At 39.5% G+C, this 24,435-nt stretch overlaps 1 protein-coding gene across 2 annotated transcripts in view; it reads left to right on the plus strand.

Annotated features, from left to right (window-relative positions):
* Positions 1 to 14,322, plus strand: part of Bmp3 (bone morphogenetic protein 3) — a 31,014-nt gene extending 16,692 nt beyond the window's left edge. The window contains exons 2-3 of one of the 2 annotated variants that reach the window (XM_028873157.2): positions 2,457 to 3,425; positions 10,336 to 10,460. In XM_028873157.2, the coding sequence (XP_028728990.1) occupies positions 2,457 to 3,425; positions 10,336 to 10,460 (1,094 nt within the window). Of the gene's footprint in view, positions 1 to 2,456; positions 3,426 to 10,335 lie in introns of both variants that reach the window. The other variant, XM_028873156.2, reaches the window with a different exon arrangement.
* The last annotated feature ends 10,113 nt before the right edge of the window (positions 14,323 to 24,435 follow it).

The raw sequence follows: 24,435 nt of genomic DNA on the forward strand, positions 1-24,435 counted from the left end.
AATAACACGAAGACATCTGAGATAAGTTCGACATTCCAGCTCATCTACAGGGTACTGATGTGAGCTTCAGGTGTGCATACAGGAGGAAGTGGTGAAGGATGCGCAGGGTATGTCTAAGTATGTCTAAGTAAGCGGTCCTGGGCAAACTGTGGTCTGACGGCTCTTTGTCTCAGTTCTGATTCTTCAAGTGACTCTGGATGAGTCCTTATCACTTGAAGACACAACATGACCCCCAAGACAGTTTTTCCTGTATGGGTATAGGGACAACTTCAGCTTCCATGGTAATGTAACCATTCCATTTTAGTGATAACCCCATCGTAAGGTCAACTTGCCTGGAAAGCTTCACTGTACCTGGAATTCAAAGTGTCAGTAGGTATAGGATGCTGACTAGGGAGACCTAAAAGTCCCTTTTGGAGGAGGGGTTCAGAATGGGGCATTGAAAAACTAACTGTGAAGTACCTTAGCTGCTCTTATCTCTATGCCTTCATACTTGAAGGGAGACAAAGCTAGGTCCATTTGGGGCTTAGTCTTCTTGGACCTCCAGATTTCAGGCAGTCAGTCCTTCAGCCAGTTACAAGTCTGATCTAGTTGTGCAGGAGTCTGATCCAGAGTAAAGGAGAGAGGTATACAATGAATGCAAAGATGCCAGGCTCTCACGCTGCTTGAAGTGGCCCTGTGACCCAATGGGAAGGGAGTCCATGTTCTTTATCCAAAGCAGTTTTGAAGTGCTTGTTGTAATAGTCTTTCTGTTTTATGAATGAGAACATTAGCTTGTCCAGAAGTTACAAAGTTAATAAGTGACTGAGTCTGTAATTAAATCCAGGTCAAATTCTAAGCCCTCCGCTTGCACCAGGAGGATGAATTAACGTTTCGCAGAGGCAGCTTCAGCGAGGTGCAGAGTTTGTACACACTGCTTGGTGTTCTCCAGAGCTCACACACACACCACCCGCTACAATACACACACTAAGTGCACTAGTGTGCTATGATTCCCATACATTTATGGTGCTTCAACAAAGAGTGAACTAGTAAGGCTGCCCAATCTTTTCTGAGTTTTCTTTCAAAATTCCCTCCTGTTATCCCACAGTGTTCTCCCTAATAGAAACCCTCAAAAGCGAGAGGCGGCACACAATTTTGTTCTATATTGTTTTCCTTTTTTAAAGGTTATTTCTTTAGATACTATAATTACTCGATGTATCCCTTCCCTTTTCTCCCTCCAAACCCTCCCATCTGCCCCTCCTTGCTCTTTTTTTTTTATCCAAGTGAAACTGACATGACATGAAATGAACTATTTTAAAGTGAATGGATGACAAAGTGGTGGTAACATCTTCAGAATGCCATACAATTGCAAACTCTGACTTGTTTTGAAATATTTCCATCACCTGGAAGTAAAGCCTCAGAACCATTATGGAGTTTCCTCTCATACCCAGCTTCCTCTAACCCCCATCGAACCCTTCTGCTCCTATCTCTGGATTTAACTAATTTAGATAGCTTTATGCAAATGAAATTAAGCAGTAAGTGAGCTTTTAAATGTGGTTTACATGTATTGCATAATTTTTCAAGGTTCAGTCATGTCTTAACACATATTAGTATTCTTTTTTCACAATAACAATATTCTGTTTTATCAATACACTACAAGTTGTTTATCTGTGCATTGGCTGATGATCATTTGGGCCCTTGCTACCTTTTAATACTGTGAATATACTTATTTGATTCCCTGTCTTCAGTTTCTGAGGAATTGCTTTATCATATGTTAATCTCCTGGTTAGATTTTTGAGGAAATGCCAAAGTGTTTCCCACAGCAGCTGAATCATTTTATATCTACCCTAATAAACAGAAGAAGTTTCAGTTTCTTCTCACAAACCTTCTGATAGTTAAGGCTTTCTGTTGTTGTCTGTGATAGCCACACTGCTATAGCTTGTGCCACATCACTGAGGTTTGGATTTTTATTTCCCTGGTGACTAACGATTTTCAACAAGTTTTCACGTCTTGTCAGCCACTTGTACATCTTTGGAGCTGTATCTGCTCTTTGGTCATATCGGCATCTCATCTCTGTTGTTGAATTAAAGCTCTTACTTACTTGTTTCCTCCTGGCTACTAAACTTCTAGATACACAAATAGCGGATATTTTATCGAATTCTGTAGCTCATCTTTTCATTTTCTTGGTACTTACCTTTGATGTGCAAACATTTTAACTTTGATAAAGTTCATTTTATTTAGAGCTTTTATTGGTTGATATATTTGTCCTTTTACTGAATGCATGTAGTGGCATGTGCACGAAGCTGTTACCAGCTCTAAAATCATGAGGATTTGTCCCAATGTTTTCTTCTTCTAAGGATTCTAGTGCTTTGACTGTTATATCTAGAGCACTGATTTATTTTTCATTGAATTTTGAATAGTTCATAAAATAGTAGTAACTCCTGTTTACTTCAGTCTCGCTTTTTGTTTTTGTTCCCTAGGAACTCTTCAAAGAAAGGGCCTGCACACTTTTAATCTGACCTCTCTCACCAAGTCTGAAAACATTTTGTCAGCCACACTGTATTTCTGTATTGGAGAATTAGTGAACCTCAGCCTGAGCTGTCCAGTATCCCAAGGATGCTCCCATCACGCACAAAGACAACACATCCAGATAGATCTCTCTGCGTGGATCCTCAAATCAAACCAAAGCCAGCTCCTGGGTCACCTGTCAGTAGATGTGGTCAAACCTTATCGAGACAGCATGCCTTGGCTGTCGAAAGACATCACTCAGCTCTTGAAGAAGGCCAAGCAAAACGAGGGGTTCCTCATAGGATTTAACATTACTTCCAAAGGACATGAGCTGCCCAAGAGGATGCTGCTTTTCCCGGAGCCTTACATCTTGGTATATGCCAATGATGCCGCCATTTCTGAGCCAGAAAGTGTAGTGTCTAGCTTACAGAGACACAGAGATTTCCCCGAAGGAACTGTGCCCAAACTGGATAGCCACATAAGAGCCGCTCTCTCCGTTGAAAGGCGGAAGAAACGTTCGACTGGAATCTTGTTGCCTCTGCAGAACAATGAGCTACCAGGGGCAGAGTATCAATACAAGGAGGATGGCGTGTGGGAGCAGAGACGGCCTTACAAGACCCTTCAGACTCAGCCCCCTGAAAAGAGCAGGAACAAAAAGAAGCAGAGGAAAGGACCTCATCAGAAGGGCCAGACACTGCAGTTTGATGAACAGACCCTGAAGAAGGCAAGACGAAAGCAATGGATCGAATCTCGAAATTGTGCCAGGAGGTACCTTAAAGTGGACTTTGCTGATATTGGCTGGAGTGAATGGATCATCTCCCCCAAGTCATTTGATGCTTATTACTGCTCCGGAGCCTGCCAGTTTCCCATGCCAAAGGTAGCCACTGCCCTTTACTTTGTGCTCGATTTGTTTTTGCATGGTGTAGGAGAGCAGGCTGAGTGTGTTTCCATTTAAGAAACTCTATTCAGAACCTTATTTATAACATTCTAAAGTATAGTATAATGGGCAATGTGGTTATGCTTGGGTTTTCTTTGATGATTGTTAAAAGTAGTATGAGGTACGAAGGCTATGAAAACCATATGTGTAAAATATGCATTTTTTTGTTTCTAAACATGGTGCATATCCAGCCACATGGTTGGTCACTTGTGAATATACACCTGTTCGTGGTAAGCAAGCCCCAGATGGCAGAAGCTGACTTCTGAGTGGTATTCAAGGGATGTAAGAATATTGTGGAAGCAAAGAGAAGGAATAATGGGTCTGCTGCCCTTATGTGGAGCATTTTTGGATAAACAGTTTCTCATGAGGTGAATTGTCCCTATGCAGGTCAATCAGGGTTTGGCTAGGTAAATTGGCCTGAAACCCAACAGATGCTTATTTCATTTGCTTGACTGCTAAACACTAAGAAGGAGGAGGAGGAGGAGGAGGAGGAGGAGGAGGAGGAGGAGGAGGAGGAGGAGAAGAAGAAGAAGAAGAAGAAGAAGAAGAAGAAGAAGAAGAAGAAGAAGAAGAAGAAAAGAAGAAAAAGAAGAAGAAAAAGAAGAAGGAGAAGAAGAAAGAAAGAAAAGAAAAGAAAAGCAGAACAGGATGTGATGACAGTGACTTCTCCCAAGGTCCATCTTTCCCTGTCAGAAATTACCTTTGTTTATTTCAGAAGCATCAGGGACTGCATTTTATCATACAAACATGTTTTCAGAAGTCTTTCCAAATCCAATGTCTGTCTTTCCAAGCACGTCCAAATGACAGCTCTCTTTTCACTGGAGTAAAAATAGTTCACTCTATAGTGAAAATTAGCCACACCCTGGGCATCAGGTTTAGCTTATTGCTGCATTTCCAGTCTTACCACAGCTTAAATCTCTACCACACACTCAAGAATGACTAAATGGATAGAATTCAGAGGAGGAATCACAGTGAGTTTTTAATGAAATCTGAATCAGTTTTTTTTTTTTTTTTTTTTTTTTTTTTTTTTTTGCTGCTGTCTAAAAATAGAGAAAATGTCCTTTGCCTCTTGGACTGGCAATTTCAGCTTACGGGTCTTTATATTGCTAGAGTGTAGTCACTGATTGACACACATATAAAAGGGGCTGAAGACTCAAGGCCAGGTCAGCCTCAGGCCAGCAACCTGTCTGAAATCCTGTTTTTCTTATTAGTTACTACAGAACGATGAGTTTTGTACATTTCCTATGAAACTGTCATTCCGGAGGATTCTTGTAATTTTCTGTTTTAAGAATACAACCTGAAGTAAGGGCTATGAATTCAGGGCTGTGTTGAGAGCCCTATCTCCTCTCAGGACTTTCACTGCTCAGGCAAACCGTGTTCAACTGGGGTGACATTTAGAATCCTGGGTGCAGCAAAGAAGGCGAATGTAATGGTGTCCTGTTTTACAGTGTGTCTTGCTTTGTGACGTTGAGAAATGGGGATATAATCCATAGCTGATTTTAAGGTCAGAGTGACTAATTTTCGGTAGGTCTTAGGGTTTGTCCAAATAACCTCGTTCACTCCCATGCACTGTAGTCTCTTCTGGGTGACTTGGAGAAAACTTTCTTCTGTTCCTTCATCACCCCAACGTTCAGGCTCCAGAAAACAGACACATGTAGATGCTCGATGTAGATGCTCAGTCCCTTCGCTTTTCGGCCCCAACTCTGGGGAACTCAGTTTCCACCTCTCTGCACTTTCTCCCACTTGTGCCTCTCAACTTTGTTCTACCTCCGTGTGCTGTTTGTGGATCCACTGTTTCTTGAGAAGAACTTTAGAAGGAACTGAAAAGAATCATAGTGTTAACAACTGCAGAGATAAGGTTAAGGGGAAGCATCTATATAATTAAACTACCATACTTGGTCACAGCAGGAATTTTAAAGCCTTGGTTGGCCTTTAAACTTTTTGGAATCTTATTAATGCATAGGATCTGATACAGTGTATAGGGAGTAGAGGAGACAGGGGATGCTGCACATCTAACAAGACCTGAGCTGATACTGATGCTGCTGATTCACAGAACACTTTCTGCAGCAGCAGACCAGACAGTTTCTTTGGGCTTGGATTTGGCTCCCACCTCCAAGCAGCAATGGCCTTTTAGATCCATAAAACTTTCTACTTGTTATTTTTTTCTTTGAAATAGCTAAAGTAGAGTATAATAATAATAATAATAAAAATAACAGGACCTGCCCAACCAGCACAGTGAGGAAATAGCAGAGCAACCTATGTGGAGTAGTGGGACTCAGTAGCTGTTTGCTGTGGACCTGACTAGTGGCTGTACACGAGACTGAGTGGAACAGAAGAGGTGTCTAAGGAAACGCTGCCGCACAGGGACAGCAAGCTTGCAAAGAAAGCCGTGAGGCCAGAAAGGTTCTGTAAATGGTTTTAGTCCTTTTTCAGACATCACAAACTGAAAATAGGATTCTCTCTCTGGGTTCAACAGCCCATGAGTTCTTCCAGAGAGGATTCTCCCTCTGGGTTCAACAGCCCATGAGTTCTTCCAGGGAGGATTCTCTCTCTGGGTTCAGCAGCCCGTGAGCTCTTCCAGGGAGGTTCTTTTGGAGGGAGAATGGAATGAAGAGCAGATCTATAGCAGTCACTGGAGTCATCATAATATTTGTTGAAACTTGGAATGGCATCAGAGCTCCAGGGACACAAAACAGGGATCCATGCAGAGGTCTTTTCTCTGAGGTTGCAATTCCGTTTTGCTAAATCAAGTGTGGAAGATTAGCATCATCTTGTGTGGAGCTGCCTAACTTTTAACGCGTGCTAGGGGTTCCCTTTTAGCTCTCGAGACTTTGTGTCTTTCAGTCAGTTTAGTAACAAAGGAGGATGGGAAATACGATGTAAAGGGAAGAGGTACTTAATATGCACTGCTGTTAGCACAGTGTTTGGTGTGGCATCCAGAATGAAATATTTAAATAAAAATACAGTCTGACCAGCAGAGGAAAATGAGGGTCTCTCATCCAATCAGTACAGCACATGTGGGCTGACTGGAGTGCCAAAGAACTTTCAGACTTTAGATATATATTTTGCCTCAGAGGAAAGTTCTCCCAGGCCAGACTCCTCTGTTGGGCCTCCTGTTTTTGGCCTCCTGGGTGAAAGCCTGGCCTATATGGCGGGGCTCTTCGTCTGCAAAAGTTGACAACCTGCTCTATAATTCAGAACAGCTGTGTTCTGCCTTTCCCAAATTCCAGGCTTTGCCCTTTCACTGATTCCAATTAGATAGTTTCTGGGCCATCACACCCATGTGGGCTGGATTGGAAGAGTGTGGAGCAAAACCTCGTGGCCCAGGTCAGGAATGAAGGTTCTTCGCTGATGACATATTCTCCCCTTCCAATGCATCTGTAATCAAATTTAACTAGAGGACATTATCCACAGCTTGGCAGGTGCAAGCCTGACCACTGAAGATTTCATTCACAGACACAACAGTTTGGGGTTTTGGTTTTTTTTTTTTTCTTTCTTTCTTTCTGATTTCTGGCTCTTACAGCCAATCTGTTCTCCCAGAGAGAGACTCTTGGAATGATGCCATATGATGAAAACTACCCAGATAGCCAGAGCCAAGTCCTGTGCCTCTGCCTCCCTCACCACCCCAGCAGCAATGGAAAACAGAAATTTCAAATGAAAATGATTGAGCCATTGTTCCTGACAGAGATCCAAGAAACCAACAAGGATTAGAGGAGTGAAGTTATTTCTGCGAGGAATTGTGCAAAAGCTAGGAATAGCAAAGATACAGAGTTAGGCAACAAATAATTGAAATACTTTGAACTGAGTAGTCCATATAAAGAGATTCACATTTAATTAATGATAGACTCTTAAAGAACTCCCTAGATCTTCCAGCTTTAATCTCAGTCATGAAGATGAACACTAAAAACATGAAATCTTGTCAAAACTCAGCAAAGTCACACCTGAATTGATGTGGAAGGTGCGCACTGTCATTAAACAGAGTGATGGGCATGGGGCGGAGCACAGATTCGCACTTGTGATTGGCACCAGCTCTAAGCTCAGAAGAGAGAGTCATGAGAAACATGATCCTTACTCGAAAACAAAATTTGTTACTGGCAGCATGCTTCACACCAGCAAATGACAGCATGGATTATTTGTGCATGATGTGACCACTTCTGGTAATGGTAGCTCCATCAGAGGATTCCATAGCTAGGAAAAAGGGGATACTCCCTAGTCATCTGAGAGGTCCCTGATACAAAACACCACCCCAGAATCGAGGGCTTGGGCCTGATGCTGGCGAGCCCACTGGGACTACTCATACACTTAGTTTCTGAATGCATCAGTTCTGACTTGGATTAAAAAAAAAAAAAAAGACAGGAATTTTCCCTAGGAAACACCCACGAATATTTTCCATATCTACACCAAGTCACTTGCACAGAATCTTTTAGCTTTGTTGATAGGAGTTATTTCTCATAAATGGGTAAAATGACGGGTGTACTGTTTCTTCTAAGTATTTCAGCCATTTAACAGCGTTGCTTCAGGGTCCAGATATATACATTCTAGGACCTGGGGATTCAGTGCAGAGCCAGACTACTTGCTCAAGTACTCGCCTAATTAAGGCCATCCACACTACGTAATATCTAGGCATTAAACATTAACCATAGAGAATAACATCAGAAAACCTGGTTTTAACTGCCTCTGAGACTTTAACAGCATGCTGTTTGAAAGGCTGAGTCTTCCAATAGCTTTCAATCAATAATAGAAAAAGTGGGTTGTGCCAAAGGTTTCTGGCAGAACTCAGTAATAGTATCACAGCAGTCTGCAGTGGTTATTCACTACTTTGTTACCACACTGATGGCAGTTCCTGTGAATGTCACAGACTTGTGGAGGTCTTTTGTTTCTTTGTAAATATTAATTATATAGACTAATGGGAATCGTTGTGACATTTTCATATACACTTGCATTCTCTTTTGATCCCTACATGTTTTCCTAATAATTTTCATTCAGTAAAAGCATTTTAATAAAGAGAAAACAATGTGTAAAGTACAAATACTGGGGCTTCTTAAAACTTACACAAGAATATCTTGTTCTGTAATCAATTAGAGCTGATTAACCATTTAATTAACTAATTAAAGCTATTTAAAAATATTCTTCAAGTCAGTAGGAAGCAAGAGTAAAAACAGTGCTGTATTATTAACACTAGATTTTTTTTTTTTTTTTTACAATTTTTTCACAAAAAATTGAAGTGGTAGTGTATGGGTTCTTCTTGTTGAAATTAAAATAATTCAGATAACATTTCCCTTTCTCTGCCAGCACACATCCTCTCTTTGACTTGTTTTAATTTTTCTTACAGTACATCAGCTTTCTGCATTACTTCTTTGGCCTGGGTGCATTCTTGACCTTCTACCATTTCCCATTTTTCCATTCTGGTGTTCTTTACTGGCTGGGAATTAAAATCCCAATTCGTGAATCTCAAAACCTCTGAGTCAAAAGAAATATGAAGGTTTTGTTGCAATGATACTGTCCATCTTTGGGAAGTCATCCTCCTTGGTTTCGTTGTTGTTGTTTGTTTGTTGTTTGCTTTGCTTTTGGTTTGGTTTCTGTTTGTTTGGATATAGAGTCTCATGTAACCCTGAGGTGACTGTCAGCCACCTGTATAGTTGAGGCTAGCCTTGAACTCTTTATCTTTCTCCTTTCAAGAATTGAAGTCTGCAAGTATGCACCACCATGCTCAGGTTTCTGTTTGTTTGTTGTTTTCTTTCTTTCTTTCTTTCCTTCCTTCCTTCCTTCCTTCCTTCCTCGCTTCTTTCTTTCTTTCTTTCTTTTTTTTTTTTTTGAGGAGCAGCTGGAAATCAAACCCAGGACCTGGATCATGGTAGACAAATGCTCTATTGAGCCACAAACTCACTTCTCAAGTTTCTGTTTCTAAATGTGCTTAAAACAAAACTAATTCCATCCACCTAAGGAAAAAAACACTAGGAGAGTTGAAGTGTTGCCAGGCATTGTGGCTCCAATTGCGGAGTCCTTCTGACCACTCTGGGCTCGAGGCTGTTACTCTTTCCAACACTTAGAGCTGCACATACATGTCTAAGTCAAATGCATTCTATTTTCTCGGGAAGAGATTTAACCAAGGTGTCCTTGATCAGACTCCTGACACCCAGGTGAAAATCCCACACTTGATTCCCAGAGGACATGGCCCACCTTAGACTGCCAAGGCACCCAGTTTAAGTTGCCCATGGAGCAACAGTGACCCCCAGTGGTCAATGGTATGGTCTTGTCAACCTCAGTCTGCAGGCTGAACTGAATAATTGTGTAATATGAATGGAATAGCAACCAAAAACTCATCCTTTTACAAAACAAATAACCTTCAAAATAGCCTACAAGATAAGCAGTCTTCTACCCCACCTAGTGGGATAATAACAGTGAGTAAATTTCACTTTGTAGTTGGTGATAGTTATCTCTGTTAGTGCGTTTGAGTTCTTTAAAGGTTCAGAGGGTCAGGGACAATTTATTTTTGTTATTGTAATTAAGAACATGGAGAATACATGAATTCCATGGTTTGGGGGCTAAGTTGTTTCTAATTAAATGATTCCTGCTAGCAGAACTGAGTTCAAAGTTTCACTCTACTATTTACCAGCTGTTTGACTTCAGACACGTCATTTAACTTTCATTTAACTTGCAGAGTCTTTGCAAAAAAAAAAAAAAAAAAAAAAAAAATGTAACCAATTTGTTGGGAAGATTAAAGGCACCACCTACAAAATCCCCGGAGCACAGCAGGCACTGTATAGATGATACATCCATGGAGGTAGAGGAGTTTGAGCTGACTAGGTCAATGATATGGGCCTTCTGAGAACGATCTAAACAAATCCATTGTATGTGATGAGGGCTGGGGAAAGCAGTTTAACCTAACATGTTGCTCTTATTTCTCTTTCCAGTCTTTGAAGCCATCCAATCATGCGACCATCCAGAGTATAGTGAGAGCAGTGGGGGTCGTCTCCGGAATTCCAGAGCCTTGCTGTGTGCCAGAAAAGATGTCCTCACTCAGCATCTTATTCTTTGATGAAAACAAGAATGTGGTGCTTAAAGTCTACCCTAACATGACAGTAGACTCCTGTGCTTGCAGATAACCCGTCAGAGGACGAATCTGAGTGCTCCATTCAATCAGTAATTGGGTTTTATGGACTGTTTCTTTCTTCCTTTCTTTCTTTTTTATTTTTGCACTGCCAATGCATTTTGTCCCAAAAGAAAATGAACAAGTAGATTGAAGAGTTCCACCAAGCAAAACTGAACTGTATTTTCTTCTGAATGTAACTAAAAGTGTGATTTTAGTAAATGTGGACGTCTATTTTTTGTTTTAATCACGTAAGAAAAACTATTACTCAAACTGTTTTTAGGAGTGTTAGAGAACACACTGACTTATTTTTGTATTGGGCTTTAAAACTAGGTGGGAATTAACAGCAATAACTTACCATTTGTCTCTACTCATCTGAGGACTAAAGAGACATAGGAATCTTGTGGATTTTATTAGGTTTCTTGCCTTAGATTTGTGAGCAACCCAGGCTGCTAAACACCCAGCTGACTTTGATGTCCATCTAAAGAGTTTCTGAGATTTGTTTACCCTTGATTTTCCTCCACAATCATGATGTGAGTTGAATTAGTGTGTGCCAAGTGCTAGTGTGTGTATACGTGTGCCCAGTGCCTGAACATTTGTTAATTTTTTTTCTTAATGTGGTTCTATAGTTCCATCTTCATGGGATTCCTTTTTTTTTTCAATACCATATTCTGATGTGCACCATCCACTGATGATTGTATGATCATATGTCAAGAGCAATGCTTGATGTAGCCATCTGATTGGATGTGTTCATTTCATTGAATTCCAGAAAAAGAGAATCAGAAACGCCTAATTTGAAAACCCAGTCTCCTGAATCTCCCTTTTCTACCCCCATGTGTTTTCATCTGCTCTATGCTAATTTGGGAAATCCTTCCTGAAGTCATTCACTTTCTAGTTCTCTTGTTATTATATTATTTCTTCATGTGATACTGTCCATAGACGTTGAGGCTTAAAAACTGTTAGCAATGACCAAGTAAATGACTATCTTGTAGTGAATATCTGATCCCACACTTTTTTCTAGGCTCTTCATCACAGAGATTAAGATATTGGCCTCTGTCATGAAACCTATATTCAATCAAAGCTTACTAAAAATTACCCACTAAGAAAGGGAGCCAATACAGACACAGTCTATTTCCATTTCCAATAGTCATAAGTACCTCCTTTTAGATTTTTGCCCTTAAAAATTGTTTTATAATCTTTCACTCCACAAATTTAAAATTTAAAAGATCTTTTGGTCATTGTATTTACCTGAAAGAAAGAAGTGATTTCAGGTCATGGATGGTTGGTGGTGTTGTCTCTCAGATCAGTCTTACATGATAATTAGAAATAAGAAAGCCACCTCAGATCTTATGTGAGCTCAGAACACATGGGGTTTTATCCCATCTCTGCTTGTAACTATCTATGGAATCCAGTCGTTACTAAATACTGAGAGTTTGGTTTCTAAGACGAACTATTTTATACATAGTCTTCCAGGGGTGATGACAACAGATATAGAAATACTGCAAGTACTCTGTTCGTAAACCAAATGAAGCATCAGATACACTTTGGTATGTGTAGATGAGAGCAGCACTCTGTGCAGTATTTTATTTGATGGCTGTTACATAAGACAGGCAGCCAAAGTTCTTTCCAGTTGGAACGGCCTCTAATGTGACTATGTCTTAACTCTCAATGAGTCACAGTGGGGGTGGGAGTCTGGAAAACAAAGTGCAGGTGCCTAAGTTACCTGGTTTCACTTTTCATTCCTGTAACATAAAGTTACAGACATTCAAACTCAGGTGGGGAATGAAATTACTTTCTAACAAAATTTCTGACAAATTTGAAAGCAGAATACATGACAGAAACACAAAGTTATGTACTCATGGGTCTTTTTCATCAAATAAAATTTGCTTTCCTGAGTAAATTTGATGGAATTCTTAATTGAGCTTTTCCTAGAGATGTACCAACCCCAAACTCTAGCAATTCTTCCCAGTCTTCTAAAGCTCAAATCAGTTTCTACTTTCTGCGTATTAAATCCTACAGTGTGCCCAATTCATCTCAGTGATAGAAATTACCAATTACTGACCAATTAATATTTCATTTTGATTAGTGGCTGACATGCTAAAATCATCACACATTGAGCTTTGACATTTTCTCAGCAATGGGAATAAAGGGCTGAACAGCTGCTAGCCACCATGTCAACATGTACTAAGCTGGAGGTACACTGTGCTTTTCATAGAAAAAAAAATGATTCCTAAAAATATTTTAGTAGAAGGGGTTAAAGTGAATTGAATGACATGTTAATTAATAAAATTTCATTTAAATGGAATATTTTGCAATGTGTTAGGTACCAGTTTCCATACAGTGCCCACATAACATTGTGAGAACTCTCCTATACAATATCGGGATCGATGGGGAAAGCATTACATTTTTAAATGTATTTCCTAGATAAAACCTGCTTGCTCTGTCTCTATTTCTATCTCTCTCCCTTCTCAGCCTCATTCTTCTTCTCTTCCCTTTCAAACACTGCCCTAGCCAGTTTTCCAGACACACACACACACGGACACGGACACGGACACGGACACACGGACACAAAAACAGAGATAAACACACAGAGACATTTAAGAAAAGAAAACAGTTCTTTTATTTTTTAAACAAAAATTCTGCAAAAATACCACTGGGTTAGTTTCATGTTGACCATTTGTTCCTGAGCACAGAACCTACCCTGAAGTGTGATTAATATTCCCAGTGACACTCTATTGAGAAAATTAATTTTCCATTTGCACGTGGGTATCAACTGCAGAAAGCTTCTCGACTAGGGGTGGGAGCCTGTGTCTACCTCCCCCTCCTAGAGCTGGGATCCCATCTGGCTTGAGTCTGTGCATTCTTTTTCTGATAACTGTTTTCTGGAATTCCAGTTAAGGGATTGCCCATATCCATGCAGTATTTTAAGAATTCTTCATTGTAACCAGTGTAAATAATTTATAATTTACAGAATCTGATGCTGTAGAAGGAAACTGGAAGGTTGAATGCCTTAGATCTCAGGATTGCAATATTCCAGATTAAATTTTATACTCACCTAGCTATGTATTAACTGATGACCATTTATTCATTAATATAAAGTTTTACTATTTCTGTATAAAAGTCTTGTTACTCATTTAATATTTCATAGACAATTGTAAGTAATACTGTCATCTGTCTGACTTATGCAATGTTTTTATAACTACATTATTCAGTTAATCTTGAAGTTTTACATTTTTTCTGTGCTACCAAGTAACAAATGTCTGGACACGTGAATCAAGGTTGGGTTAGGGAATAGCTATGCATACCTGATATGTAAGGATGAATAAGCAACTAAGTAAAAAATCTTGGGTAAATCTGATTTCTCAGTGTTCTAGTGTTGCTTATAAGGGATAAAATGATTCCCTTTTCTAAAAACAAAGCTTTCCATTCAACTTTTCACACTAATTTCTGTAAATGTTTTAGTTGAAAATTTAATGCTTGTACAGTCAATGGCAATTTAAATATATATTATATGTATATGGAAAAAGTTTAAAGATGCTTTTAATTTATTTAATGACTGTTGCCTTTCTATATTGGTAATGATTTTCTTCCTTACAAGGTGAGAAAAACATCTTTTTTTTTTTTTACTATAGTTCTTAGGTGGAACATGACATTTGGTTCTTTCGTCAAGACCATTTCAAGGGTGTCACAGTGTAACTGTGAAGGGCACTTCACTACTGATGTATTAAGCTTTGCTGATCTTGTATCATTTCCCTCCAGTAACAAAGAACTTTCACTCTATATTACAAAAAATAAAAACAGCTTAATTGAACATTTTCCCATTCTCTTCTCTTTCCTGGGGGAAGGTGCTATTTCAGGAACATTTCTCACTGTGCTACATTTGGAAAGAGGAAAGAAACTTAGACACAAAGTTAAATCTTTCAGAAGAATGAAAGTTCTCAGTGAACAGAGCATCCCAAACTTCTAATAATAAAACACAGCCAGCGTCTTAGAGCATCCCAGAAATTCACCCAGAGGGACCACCTCAAACCTTTGCCAATGGGGACCCTTACCGCCATTCACTTAATGCTTTCTCCCCTCTTTAAACCACAAACTTTACATTTTGTGATGGAGATTTAGATTGTTCATTTTTTCCTCTAAATGCCTGGCTTCCTAGCTCAATTATAACTATTTCTGCAGCCAAGATTGCCACACATTGCCCATGTTAGAACAGTAAGATCTACATGTAATTAGTCTTATCTTTGAGATGCTGTTTAAATTTCAAAGTTATCTTTAAGGGGGAAAAAAAGGCCTGGAGTTGTGAAATAAAATACACTCTCCTGCTCTTCCCATCCTTCTATCTGAGCCTTCTCAACGGTAGTGAAGTGAAACCTAGGCCAGTTGAGACTAGAGGTATTAACTGATCATCTTGATCAAGTTCCTTGATCTCACACAGCTTCATTTATCTTACATATAAATGAGGTATTAAAACTCCTGCCTCTTTACCAGCCACACATGTGAAGGAAGGTTATTATCAAGATTATACAAGGAACTTGAAAAACTAAACATGGAGAGAAAAAAAGCCCAATTTAAAAAAAAAAAAAAAAAACAGGGCAAAGAATTAAACAGAGAGTCCTCAAAAAATTAAATACAAATGCCTGAGAACTATTTTTTTCAAAGTTATATTGAACTTAACCCTGACACCATCAGAGAAATGCAAATTAAAACTACTTTGAGATTTTATCTTACTCCAATCAAAATGAATAAGATTCTTTTTTTTTTTTTTTAAAGACAAAAACTAGCAGTGTGGAGGTGGAGAAAGATGAACCCTAATTCTCTGCTGGTAGGATTGCAAACTGGTGAAGTCACTCTGAAAATTGGTGTATAGGTTTTTCCAATGGCTAGGAATAGATATACACAGGATCAGCTGTACCACTCTTGGGCATACACCCAAGGCACTCTACATGTTCTATGACGACATGTTCTACACGACTATTTGCGCAGAGTCAGTTCTCTTTCAAGGTATGACTACTGTTTGGTTGGTCATGCATTGGTGACTAAATGGAGTAGGTTAGGAGGTGGAGGTGAATCTGGGAGGAGTTGGTGAAAGGTGGAGAGTGACTGTGATCAAAATATGTCATATGAAATTCTCAAAGAATTAATTAAGATATTATTTTAAATTCCTGCCTCATGTGGTTTTTATGAGGTTTAATGTGATAATGTGTATAAATGACTTAATCAGTTGCCTAAAACAGAATAAAGAATTTGTTAGCATCAATTTTTGTTATTATTTACCTTATCCAACTCCTTCTTGTATGAACTTTTAAACATTTAGTTTGACTCACATTTGCTTCTCCCGTTGTCTTTGATGCCTCCATGGACTCTAGCCTGGCAATACTATGTTCTGGGCTTGCGCATCTTGCTGGGCTCCTTTAGTTCCAAGTCCTCACTTGAATGATATTCAAACTCCCTTCTTGCTCTGGTGTACCTGATTCTCACCCAAACATCTAATTATGCCACAACTTGAAAGTATTTTCTTCCTAACCATGTTTTAGAGGAAGAACAACAATATCACAAGCAATGGTGGAGAGAAAACATGAGTGAAAATGGGGAGAATGGACCACCCTCCCCTCACTGGAGAGGATCAGACTCATTTTCACTGCCACTGTATGATGTGGTTTATGAGACTCTTCCACCTTGTATATCTATCTATATTTAACTTTATCTTTCATCTTGTCATCTTAATAGTAAAATCTAGTTTTTCAAAAATAGATTCCACATATTATTAATTAGAAAGAGAATATATTATGGTAGCTGTGCTCTCAGGCAAGGATCCAAATAATTTGTTCTGGAATTCCAATTATGTCACTAAATAACTATGTGACCTTGAGCAAATTATGAGCCCCCATCTCCTTCCCCTGCCTGCCTAATGTATAAAATGAGAACAAAACACATTTTCTACCCAGCAGTGTTGTAAGGACTACCTGAGTCACTACACAGGGAGCACATTTGTTCAGCACAAAGTGAAGCGTTATATAGAAGTAGCTTTTGGATCCATCAACTGTATTTATGTTTCTGAGATGGTGTCTTCACTTGATCCTCAGTCATGGTGAGCAGTGTCTTCACGGTGCTTATCAAGGTAAGCAGTTGACTTACCTTAGGCCAGAGCCTTGCTATAATTGTCTTGGTTTCAGTCAAACTAGTGGAAGACTTATGCAAATTGTCCTATTCCTTCCCACATTAGCTCAGCAAGACTAGACCTCCCTCACTCTCTCTGACTTCCTGTCCTACCATGTGATCTCTCTCACCTCTCACCCACTGCATTCCTGTTGTAATGTCATCCTCTATGGCAAGACATGGCAGGAGAGAGCCAGAGTCCTACTACCAGAGACAGCACTATGCTGTTGGAACTTTCAACTGCTTACATCATTAGCCAAATACATCTCTCTCTCTCTCTCTCTCTCTCTCTCTCTCTCTCTCTCTATATATATATATATATATATATATATATATATACATATATATATATACATATGTGTGTGTGTGTGTGTGTGTGTACATACACACACATTACCTGAGGTAACAAAAATGGATGAAAGCACACCTTTAAACACTTCCATACAGGAAATTCTGACCATCTATACATCTCATCTAGCCCAACTGAGAATGTGTTATCACAGCTCCACTCAAGAATTTCTTTATCTCTTAAGTAATTGTTGTATTATTCTTTCTCACATGGGGAAGAGTTGTGAACAGAGGGAGAAACAAAGCAGAAGCACCTTTGACCCATCTGCTCCTAGTGGATGAGCCGGTAGTGAGTGACTCTTCTGACCACTTCTGTGATATAAACTGTCTCTCACCATTCTGAGCTCAGCAAGCCCATTGACTATAATCCTAAAATGAACATATATTATATACTGTAATTATCCCCCCTCTCTCCATCCCCATTCATTCTCTCTCTCTCTCTCTCTCTCTCTCTCTCTCTCTCTCTCTCTCTCTCTCTCTCTCTCTCTCTAATTTCCCTACCCCATTTACTGTGTCTATTTCCTTTACAGTCTATAGAGAAAGAGAATTCTATTCTAAGAGACAACTGGAAGCTTTGGATAGTTACTATACCAAGAAGAGAATGTGAAGTATTATATGTTGTCCCGCTTCTCAGTATTAACGACAGCTTGGTATTCCTTTAGTCCTGATTTTCTTTTAAAACATGGAAGCACTTCCTTGATGGCAATAAAGACTCCAATCCCAGACAAAGTTAAATCAGAGCATAGCAGATGTTTTCCCCCTCACACTAACAATTACTCTAGAAATACACACACACACACACACACACACACACACACACACACACTTACACACAAGCATGCACTGGCACACACACACACACACACACCACAGGCATGCACTGGCACACACACACACACACACACACACATACATACACACATGAGGCAGGGAGGGAGAGAGATGGAGGGTGGTGGATAAAGAAGTTCAGAAGAGAAGAGGGGAGAGAAAGAGAAACATCATTAAAGCAGAGCCAGAATTAAATTATGTCCAGCCCTCTGCATCAGTCAGCTATGTTGTTCTGCTTTATGGACAACCATTACCATGCCTCCCATTACCATGAGCGCTGATATATGAACACATGAACATACATAGAGTTTTTAAATGAGTTAAGCTTTTGTAAGTCTTTAACTTCTTGTTACAAATGGAAGAAGTTAATGACACAGTACCCACGTGCTGGCAATTGTGACAGTCATGTAGACTGAGGCTGGGTGGGCACTGGAACCCATGTGCTGTTGTCACAATTGTGTGTGTGGGGGGGATTTTGAACTGTTGCAGTCCTTGATGTTGATGCAGACTGAGACAGTGGGCATGGATGGGTAGGGCTTACCGAGTGCCTCTGCGTCAAGACATAAGGCAGCCTTCTTTCTGAGCTGTGTTCTCCACTTTGGTTTGAAGCTCTCCTTCTAACATACTGAGGTGATATGGGTTACACAGTCAGGCTGCAGGCCTCCACAGGCTAGGTCAAGAGCTCTTTGAAGTTGCTGTTTCCCCTAATGTCACCGTCAGTTGCCATTTTCTTCAGCAGAATGTGAGAGGTTTCATTGTTATGTCTACTTCACTCTGGTAGACTAGAGATCTAAAGGGGGATGGAGAATCCATCATCACATGAGACATTTTTGTCATGTAGCAAGAAGATGACTATTTTGAATGGCCTATTAAACACATTGGAAGTTTAGTTTATGCTAAAGAAAAAAGGAAAAATAATTTAAACGTAAATATATACATTGATTTAAATTGAAGTTAATCTTTCAATATATAAAGTCTTAGAGGAACTTGGCCTTTGCTACATGTAGTGGGTAGCCATTCCAACTTGTTCTTTCTCTTGTAAATTTCTGGAATAAAGTGAGTTAGAGATAAGACTCCACTAGTCACAAGTAGTATCAAATACTCTGTGGCAGGAGTGGGGTGGTGGAATGAACTACTCATCTCAAGAGCAGGAGGCAGAAGCCACAGACAAAATAGAGCAATGGTCATTGACCTAAGAACGTAACATTAAACAACTACTAAGCATCTCGTCACCTTCCTATAGCAACACTCTGGGGACTAACTCTTTAACACATGTATCTTTGAGGGCCACTCCTCACTCATCCAAACCACAGTGCCACTGAAGATTCACTTATGGAAAGAAACTTCCAGTGTGTTGAGTTTAATGGAAAAATGACAGAGCCCTGCCCCAAACTTCCATAATCAATTTAAAATAAATACTTTGGCAGTGAAGTGTCTTACTCAAAGAAAGAAGATGGAAATGTCTGCTTTGACCCACTGAGCATTTGAAGAGGGTTACCATGATAGCCACTAGACACAAGAGATTGGGCGAGTGATTCATTCACCAGTGGACAGAACATCGGTGGCTGAAGGATGCAAATAAGTGGGGCCCACTGGTTTAAGGTACACCCTAAAATTAGTTCTGATGTAGGCTTTAGATGTCAGGTATCTGGTAATGTCAACTCAGAAGACCTCTCAAAACAGTTGGTGAGTATGACCAGAAGACTGTGCCAGTATCATGACCATTTAGTTTTAAGACTGAAAAAAATTAAAGTTTTGGTTCCTCAGTTTAACTAGCCACATTCACTTCCTTCCTAGCCCAATGTTACTAATAGCTTCCTTTATTGCTTTGTACAGGCATAAAATATCTCCATTACCACAGAGTCTGGGATAGCACTGACCTAAGCGATAAGTAGGAAGTAGCCTCACTTCGGCTGTAAGAAGGGAAGCCTTTGTCTAATGCATAGTCTCTGAAAAAAAAAATGATTAAAGTTGCAGCATCTTCTAGTAGATTAAAACTCTTTAAAGACAGTTACAAAAAGATAAGGCACAGTTTTTGAGATTGTGTGTTTATCACTCTGTTGGATAAGCTGTCTTGAACCATTTCTCCTGGCTCTGGGGCCAGTTTCTATTCGATTGCAGTGCTGAATACAGATATTAATTGACACAGAATAGAATACTCATTCTAACATTATATAACCAAGAAAGTTCCCAATAAGGCTTTCTTGATTCTAATAACTTCTTAGATAGCATTGGATTTGCCAAAAGTCATTCCTAATTTAATTAGTCAAGTCTACTTCTTTCTTTCCTTCTATTTATTTATTTTTGTTTGTTTGTTTGTTTTTCGAGACAGAGTTTCTCTGTGTAGCCTTGTGCCTTTCCTGAAACTCACTCTGTAGCCCAGACTGGCCTCAAACTCACAGAGATCCACCTGGCTCTGCCTCCCAAGTGCTGGGATTAAAGGCGTGCGCCACCACCGCCCAGCAAAGCTGCTCTTTTTCACCTTAGGAAAGTTCAGCGTATTTGTAGGTTACAGTTGTGATTTCACATACCTGTCATCTCAAGACTAGGGAACTGAAGCAGGAAGAGTGTTGTGAGTTCAAGGCCAGCCTGGTCCACAACCAGAGCCACAAAATACAGCCTGTGTTAAAATAACAACAGTAAGAAGAAGAAGAAATGTAACAATAAAGGAAAACGCATAACTTAGTTGTGATGGCCGGACCCTGTCATCTTAGCACTATAGAGGTAGAGGCTGACAGTTCTAGGTCACACTTCACTATATAGAGAGTTTAAGGCCAGCCTGGGTTGCATGAGATGCTTTCTTTAAAATGATATGTACAGGTAAAGATAGTTAGGTAAACAATACTAAATCACTTTGCTCTGGTTTTCATCAGCAGTAATTTCCATCCAGTTTTTGTAATATCTCAGCTTAATTAGTTGTCCAGACAAACAACTTGACAAATCAACTTGGCCATGTAAAATGCTGTATGAGAAAATCATATTTTATACATATAAATGTTTGTAAAATATTATATAAAGCACAATTTCAATATATATTTTACAAAACTGAGAAATCTCCAACTTTTCATCAATTCTACTTCTTTGGAGATATCAAAACATGTAATAAGCACTTGGAAATAGTTTGGTCAGAAAGTAGCTATTTTCAAGGCTGAAATAGAACATCGTGGGTCTAAACTAAACAAAGACAGTTCATTTTAGACTCCCCAGCTGGTTGTCCATGCGACGTTGAGTGTTTGCCCAGAAAACCACAGACTTACAAGGGAAGTCTTCAGCTCCAGTTACCCAGAGAGAGTTGCTTTGTGCTTTCTGAGGACCTGTGTTCCTCTGTCGTCTTAAAAACAAACAAACAAGCAAACAAAAACTTAATTTTCAAAGCTGTTCAAGGCACAAAAGTCCCAGACAACTGACTGGAATTGTTAGTGCATCCTACAGGCCATGGTACAGATCGTAGCTGTTTTTTCACAGTATATAGAATACAGTAGGATTTGTTTATCAGTATTCCTCTAGAGTTTTGAGTGAAATTTTAGTAACAGAAATAAGATGTTTGAAAAGGAAATCATGAGAAATTAATATAACTAGATAGATTTATAAAATGTCCAAGTGGAGAAGTGCTCACCAAGTGTGCTTGACAAGGCACGGGAAGCAGTAGGAAGGCACTGCTGCCACGTGTTTGCTCTTTGTCATTCTGATTGGTCAGTTGATGGGTCTTTCCTTCATTTCCTAGTGCTGATTGGTCAGTTGATGTGTCTTCCTTCATCTCCTAGTGCTGATTGGTCAGTTGATGTGTCTTCCTTCATCTCCTAGTGCTGATTGGACAGTTGATGGGTCTTTCCTTCATCTCCTAGTGCTGATTGGTCAGTTGATGGGTCTTTCCTTCACCTTGTGGTGTTAGATGGTTCCTGGCTTGCTGTGCTGGGCCTGATTGGATTTTCTTCCCTGTTCTCCTCTGTTTGTGTATTGCTCTCATGAAGTGTACTCTTTTCTGTCTTCTGGTGGTTTAAACCATCATTCTTCTTCCTTTGTGCATAGAATTCTCCTATGCACTTTCTGAGATGCTAGTCAGTTGTCATGAATTGCCTTAACTGGGTTTGTCTTGAAATATTTTAATTTTTCCATCTATTTTAATAGATAACTGTTGGGTACATCAATCTTAGTTGACAATTAATTTCAAATATCTAAATATATCATTCCTGGCTTTCAGTGTTACTGATGACAAACTTAATATTATTTTGGCCACTTTGTGCTGATTGGTGTCTTTTTTTTCTTACAACTTTAAATATTTTTATTTTGTTTTTTGTTTTTGACTTCTCTACTATGATATGCTATGGAGATATTTTTCTCCATAATATGGAGAAATATGGTCATATTTATTTGGCATCTAGATGCTTCCTGTGTCTAAGCATCTATTTCTTTTTCTAGGTGTATATAGGTCACTTAAGACATTTGATTTTTTTTTTTATCTCAGCTCCTTATTCCACCCCATGGATTCTTAGGTTTGTTCTCAAACTATGCTACAGAACCAAAGTGACAAACTGTACTGACACAGAAACATCTGTGTAGAACAATGGACTGTTATTGAAAACCCAAACATAATCCAACATGGCTATAGATGTTCCTGTCTCTGGACCTGAACGTAAATACTTTTTAAGTAAATCAAAGACCCCCTTAATTTGAGACCTAAAGTGCTGAAAGTACTAAAGGAAGTCACACACTTCAGGATATAGGTATAGATAAGAAATTTCAGAGTAGAAAACCAACAGCATAGCAAATAGTCCCAGAAATTGAAAAATAGTATTATATGAAATTTAAAAACTTTCTGGACAGCAAAAGAGACTATCAACAGAGTAAACAGCCTACAGAGTGAGAGACAGTCTTTCCCAGTTGTATATACAAGAGTTAACATCTAGCATATGTAAAGAACTGGAAAAATAAAACAGAAAAGGAAGAAGGAAAATGCTTTTCAATAAATGGGCTGATGAACTGAATAGGCAGATCTCAAAAGAAGAAATACAAATGACCATACATATTTTGAATTATTTAAATTCCCTAGCAATTGGAAAATTTTTAATTAAAACTACATTAGGACTCCATCTTACTTTTATCAAAATGGCTATCACTAAGAAAATAAATTACAAGTGCTGGTAGGGATGTGGGGAACTCTTATTCACTGTGGGTTGGAATGTAGCCTGGTATGGCCACTATGGAAATCAATGGGGAGGCAGCTCAAAGGGCTAAAATAAAATTACTGTGATCCATCTATAACCCTTCTGTGCAAAACTACAATCCATCCCATGTAGTGGTTTGAAAGAAAATGGCCCCCAAAGGGAGTGGAACTATTAGGAGGTGTGGCTTTGTTGGAGGTAGTGTGTCTCTGTGGGACAGGCTTTGATGGGTCTTTTGTTCAAAGCTTCCCTCAGTGGGACACTCAGTTGATTTCCTATTTCCTGTAAGATGTAGGACTCTCAGCTGCGTCTCTGGCAACATGTCTGCCTGCACATTGCCATGTCCCACCATGGCGATAATGGACTGAACCTCTGAACTCTAAGCAAGACACCTCAATTAAATGTTTTCCTTTGTAAGAGTTGCCATGGTCATGGTGTCTCTTCACAGCAATAGAAACCCTAACTAAGACATCCCGCTACAGAGGTACTCATGCATCCATGTGTTTATTGCCACTCTTTTTACAGCAGTGAAGAAATGTATGTCCAAGATCCATCAACAGAAAAATGGATAATGAAATTGTAACACACACACACACACACACACACACACACACACACACACACACACAATGGAATTTCAGCTTGGAAGAAATAAGAAATTACAAAATTTTTAGGAAAATTGATGGAACCAGAAAATATTAAGTGAGATAACCCAGGGTTAGAAAGAAAAATATCATATGTTCTTTCTCATATGCAATCCTAGTTTCTAATTGTTAACTATGTATGATTAAATGACTATAAGTGTGGGAAGGGCCGATGAGACAAATATAAAGGAGACTTAAAGAAGGCTTGCAGGGAGGACAGGAGGACACAAAAGGTATGAAAGTGGGAGGGAGATAGTTGGGAGCAGAAGGGTGGAGTGTGCTGTGGGACGGTCTATATGTCAAATTGCTCTGATTGGTCAATAAATAAAACACTGGTTGGCCAGTGGCCAGGCAGGAAGTAGGTGGGACAAGGAGAGAGGAGAATTCTGGGAAGCAGAAGGCTGAGGCAGAGAGACACTGCAGCCGCCACCATGACCAGCAGCATGTGAAGATGCCGGTAAGCCACCAGCCACGTGGCAAGGTATAGATTTATGGAAATGGATTAATTTAAGCTATAAGAACAGTTAGCAAGAAGCCTGCCATGGCCATACAGTTTGTATGCAATATAAGTCTCTGTGTTTACTTGGTTGGGTCTGAGCAGCTGTGGGACTGGCGGGTGACAAAGATTTGTCCTGACTGTGGGCAAGGCAGGAAAACTCTAGCAACAGGAGTGGGGATTGGAGTTGAGGCCGTGAAATGAAGGGGAACATGGGAAGGATGAGTCAATAAAAACTAAGTGTGTTTGCAAATGACATAAGGGAATTTGGTACTTTGCAAGGTAATTTA

The sequence above is a fragment of the Peromyscus leucopus genome, chromosome 10 (genome assembly GCF_004664715.2).
Source record: "Peromyscus leucopus breed LL Stock chromosome 10, UCI_PerLeu_2.1, whole genome shotgun sequence".
Lineage (NCBI taxonomy): Eukaryota > Metazoa > Chordata > Mammalia > Rodentia > Cricetidae > Peromyscus > Peromyscus leucopus.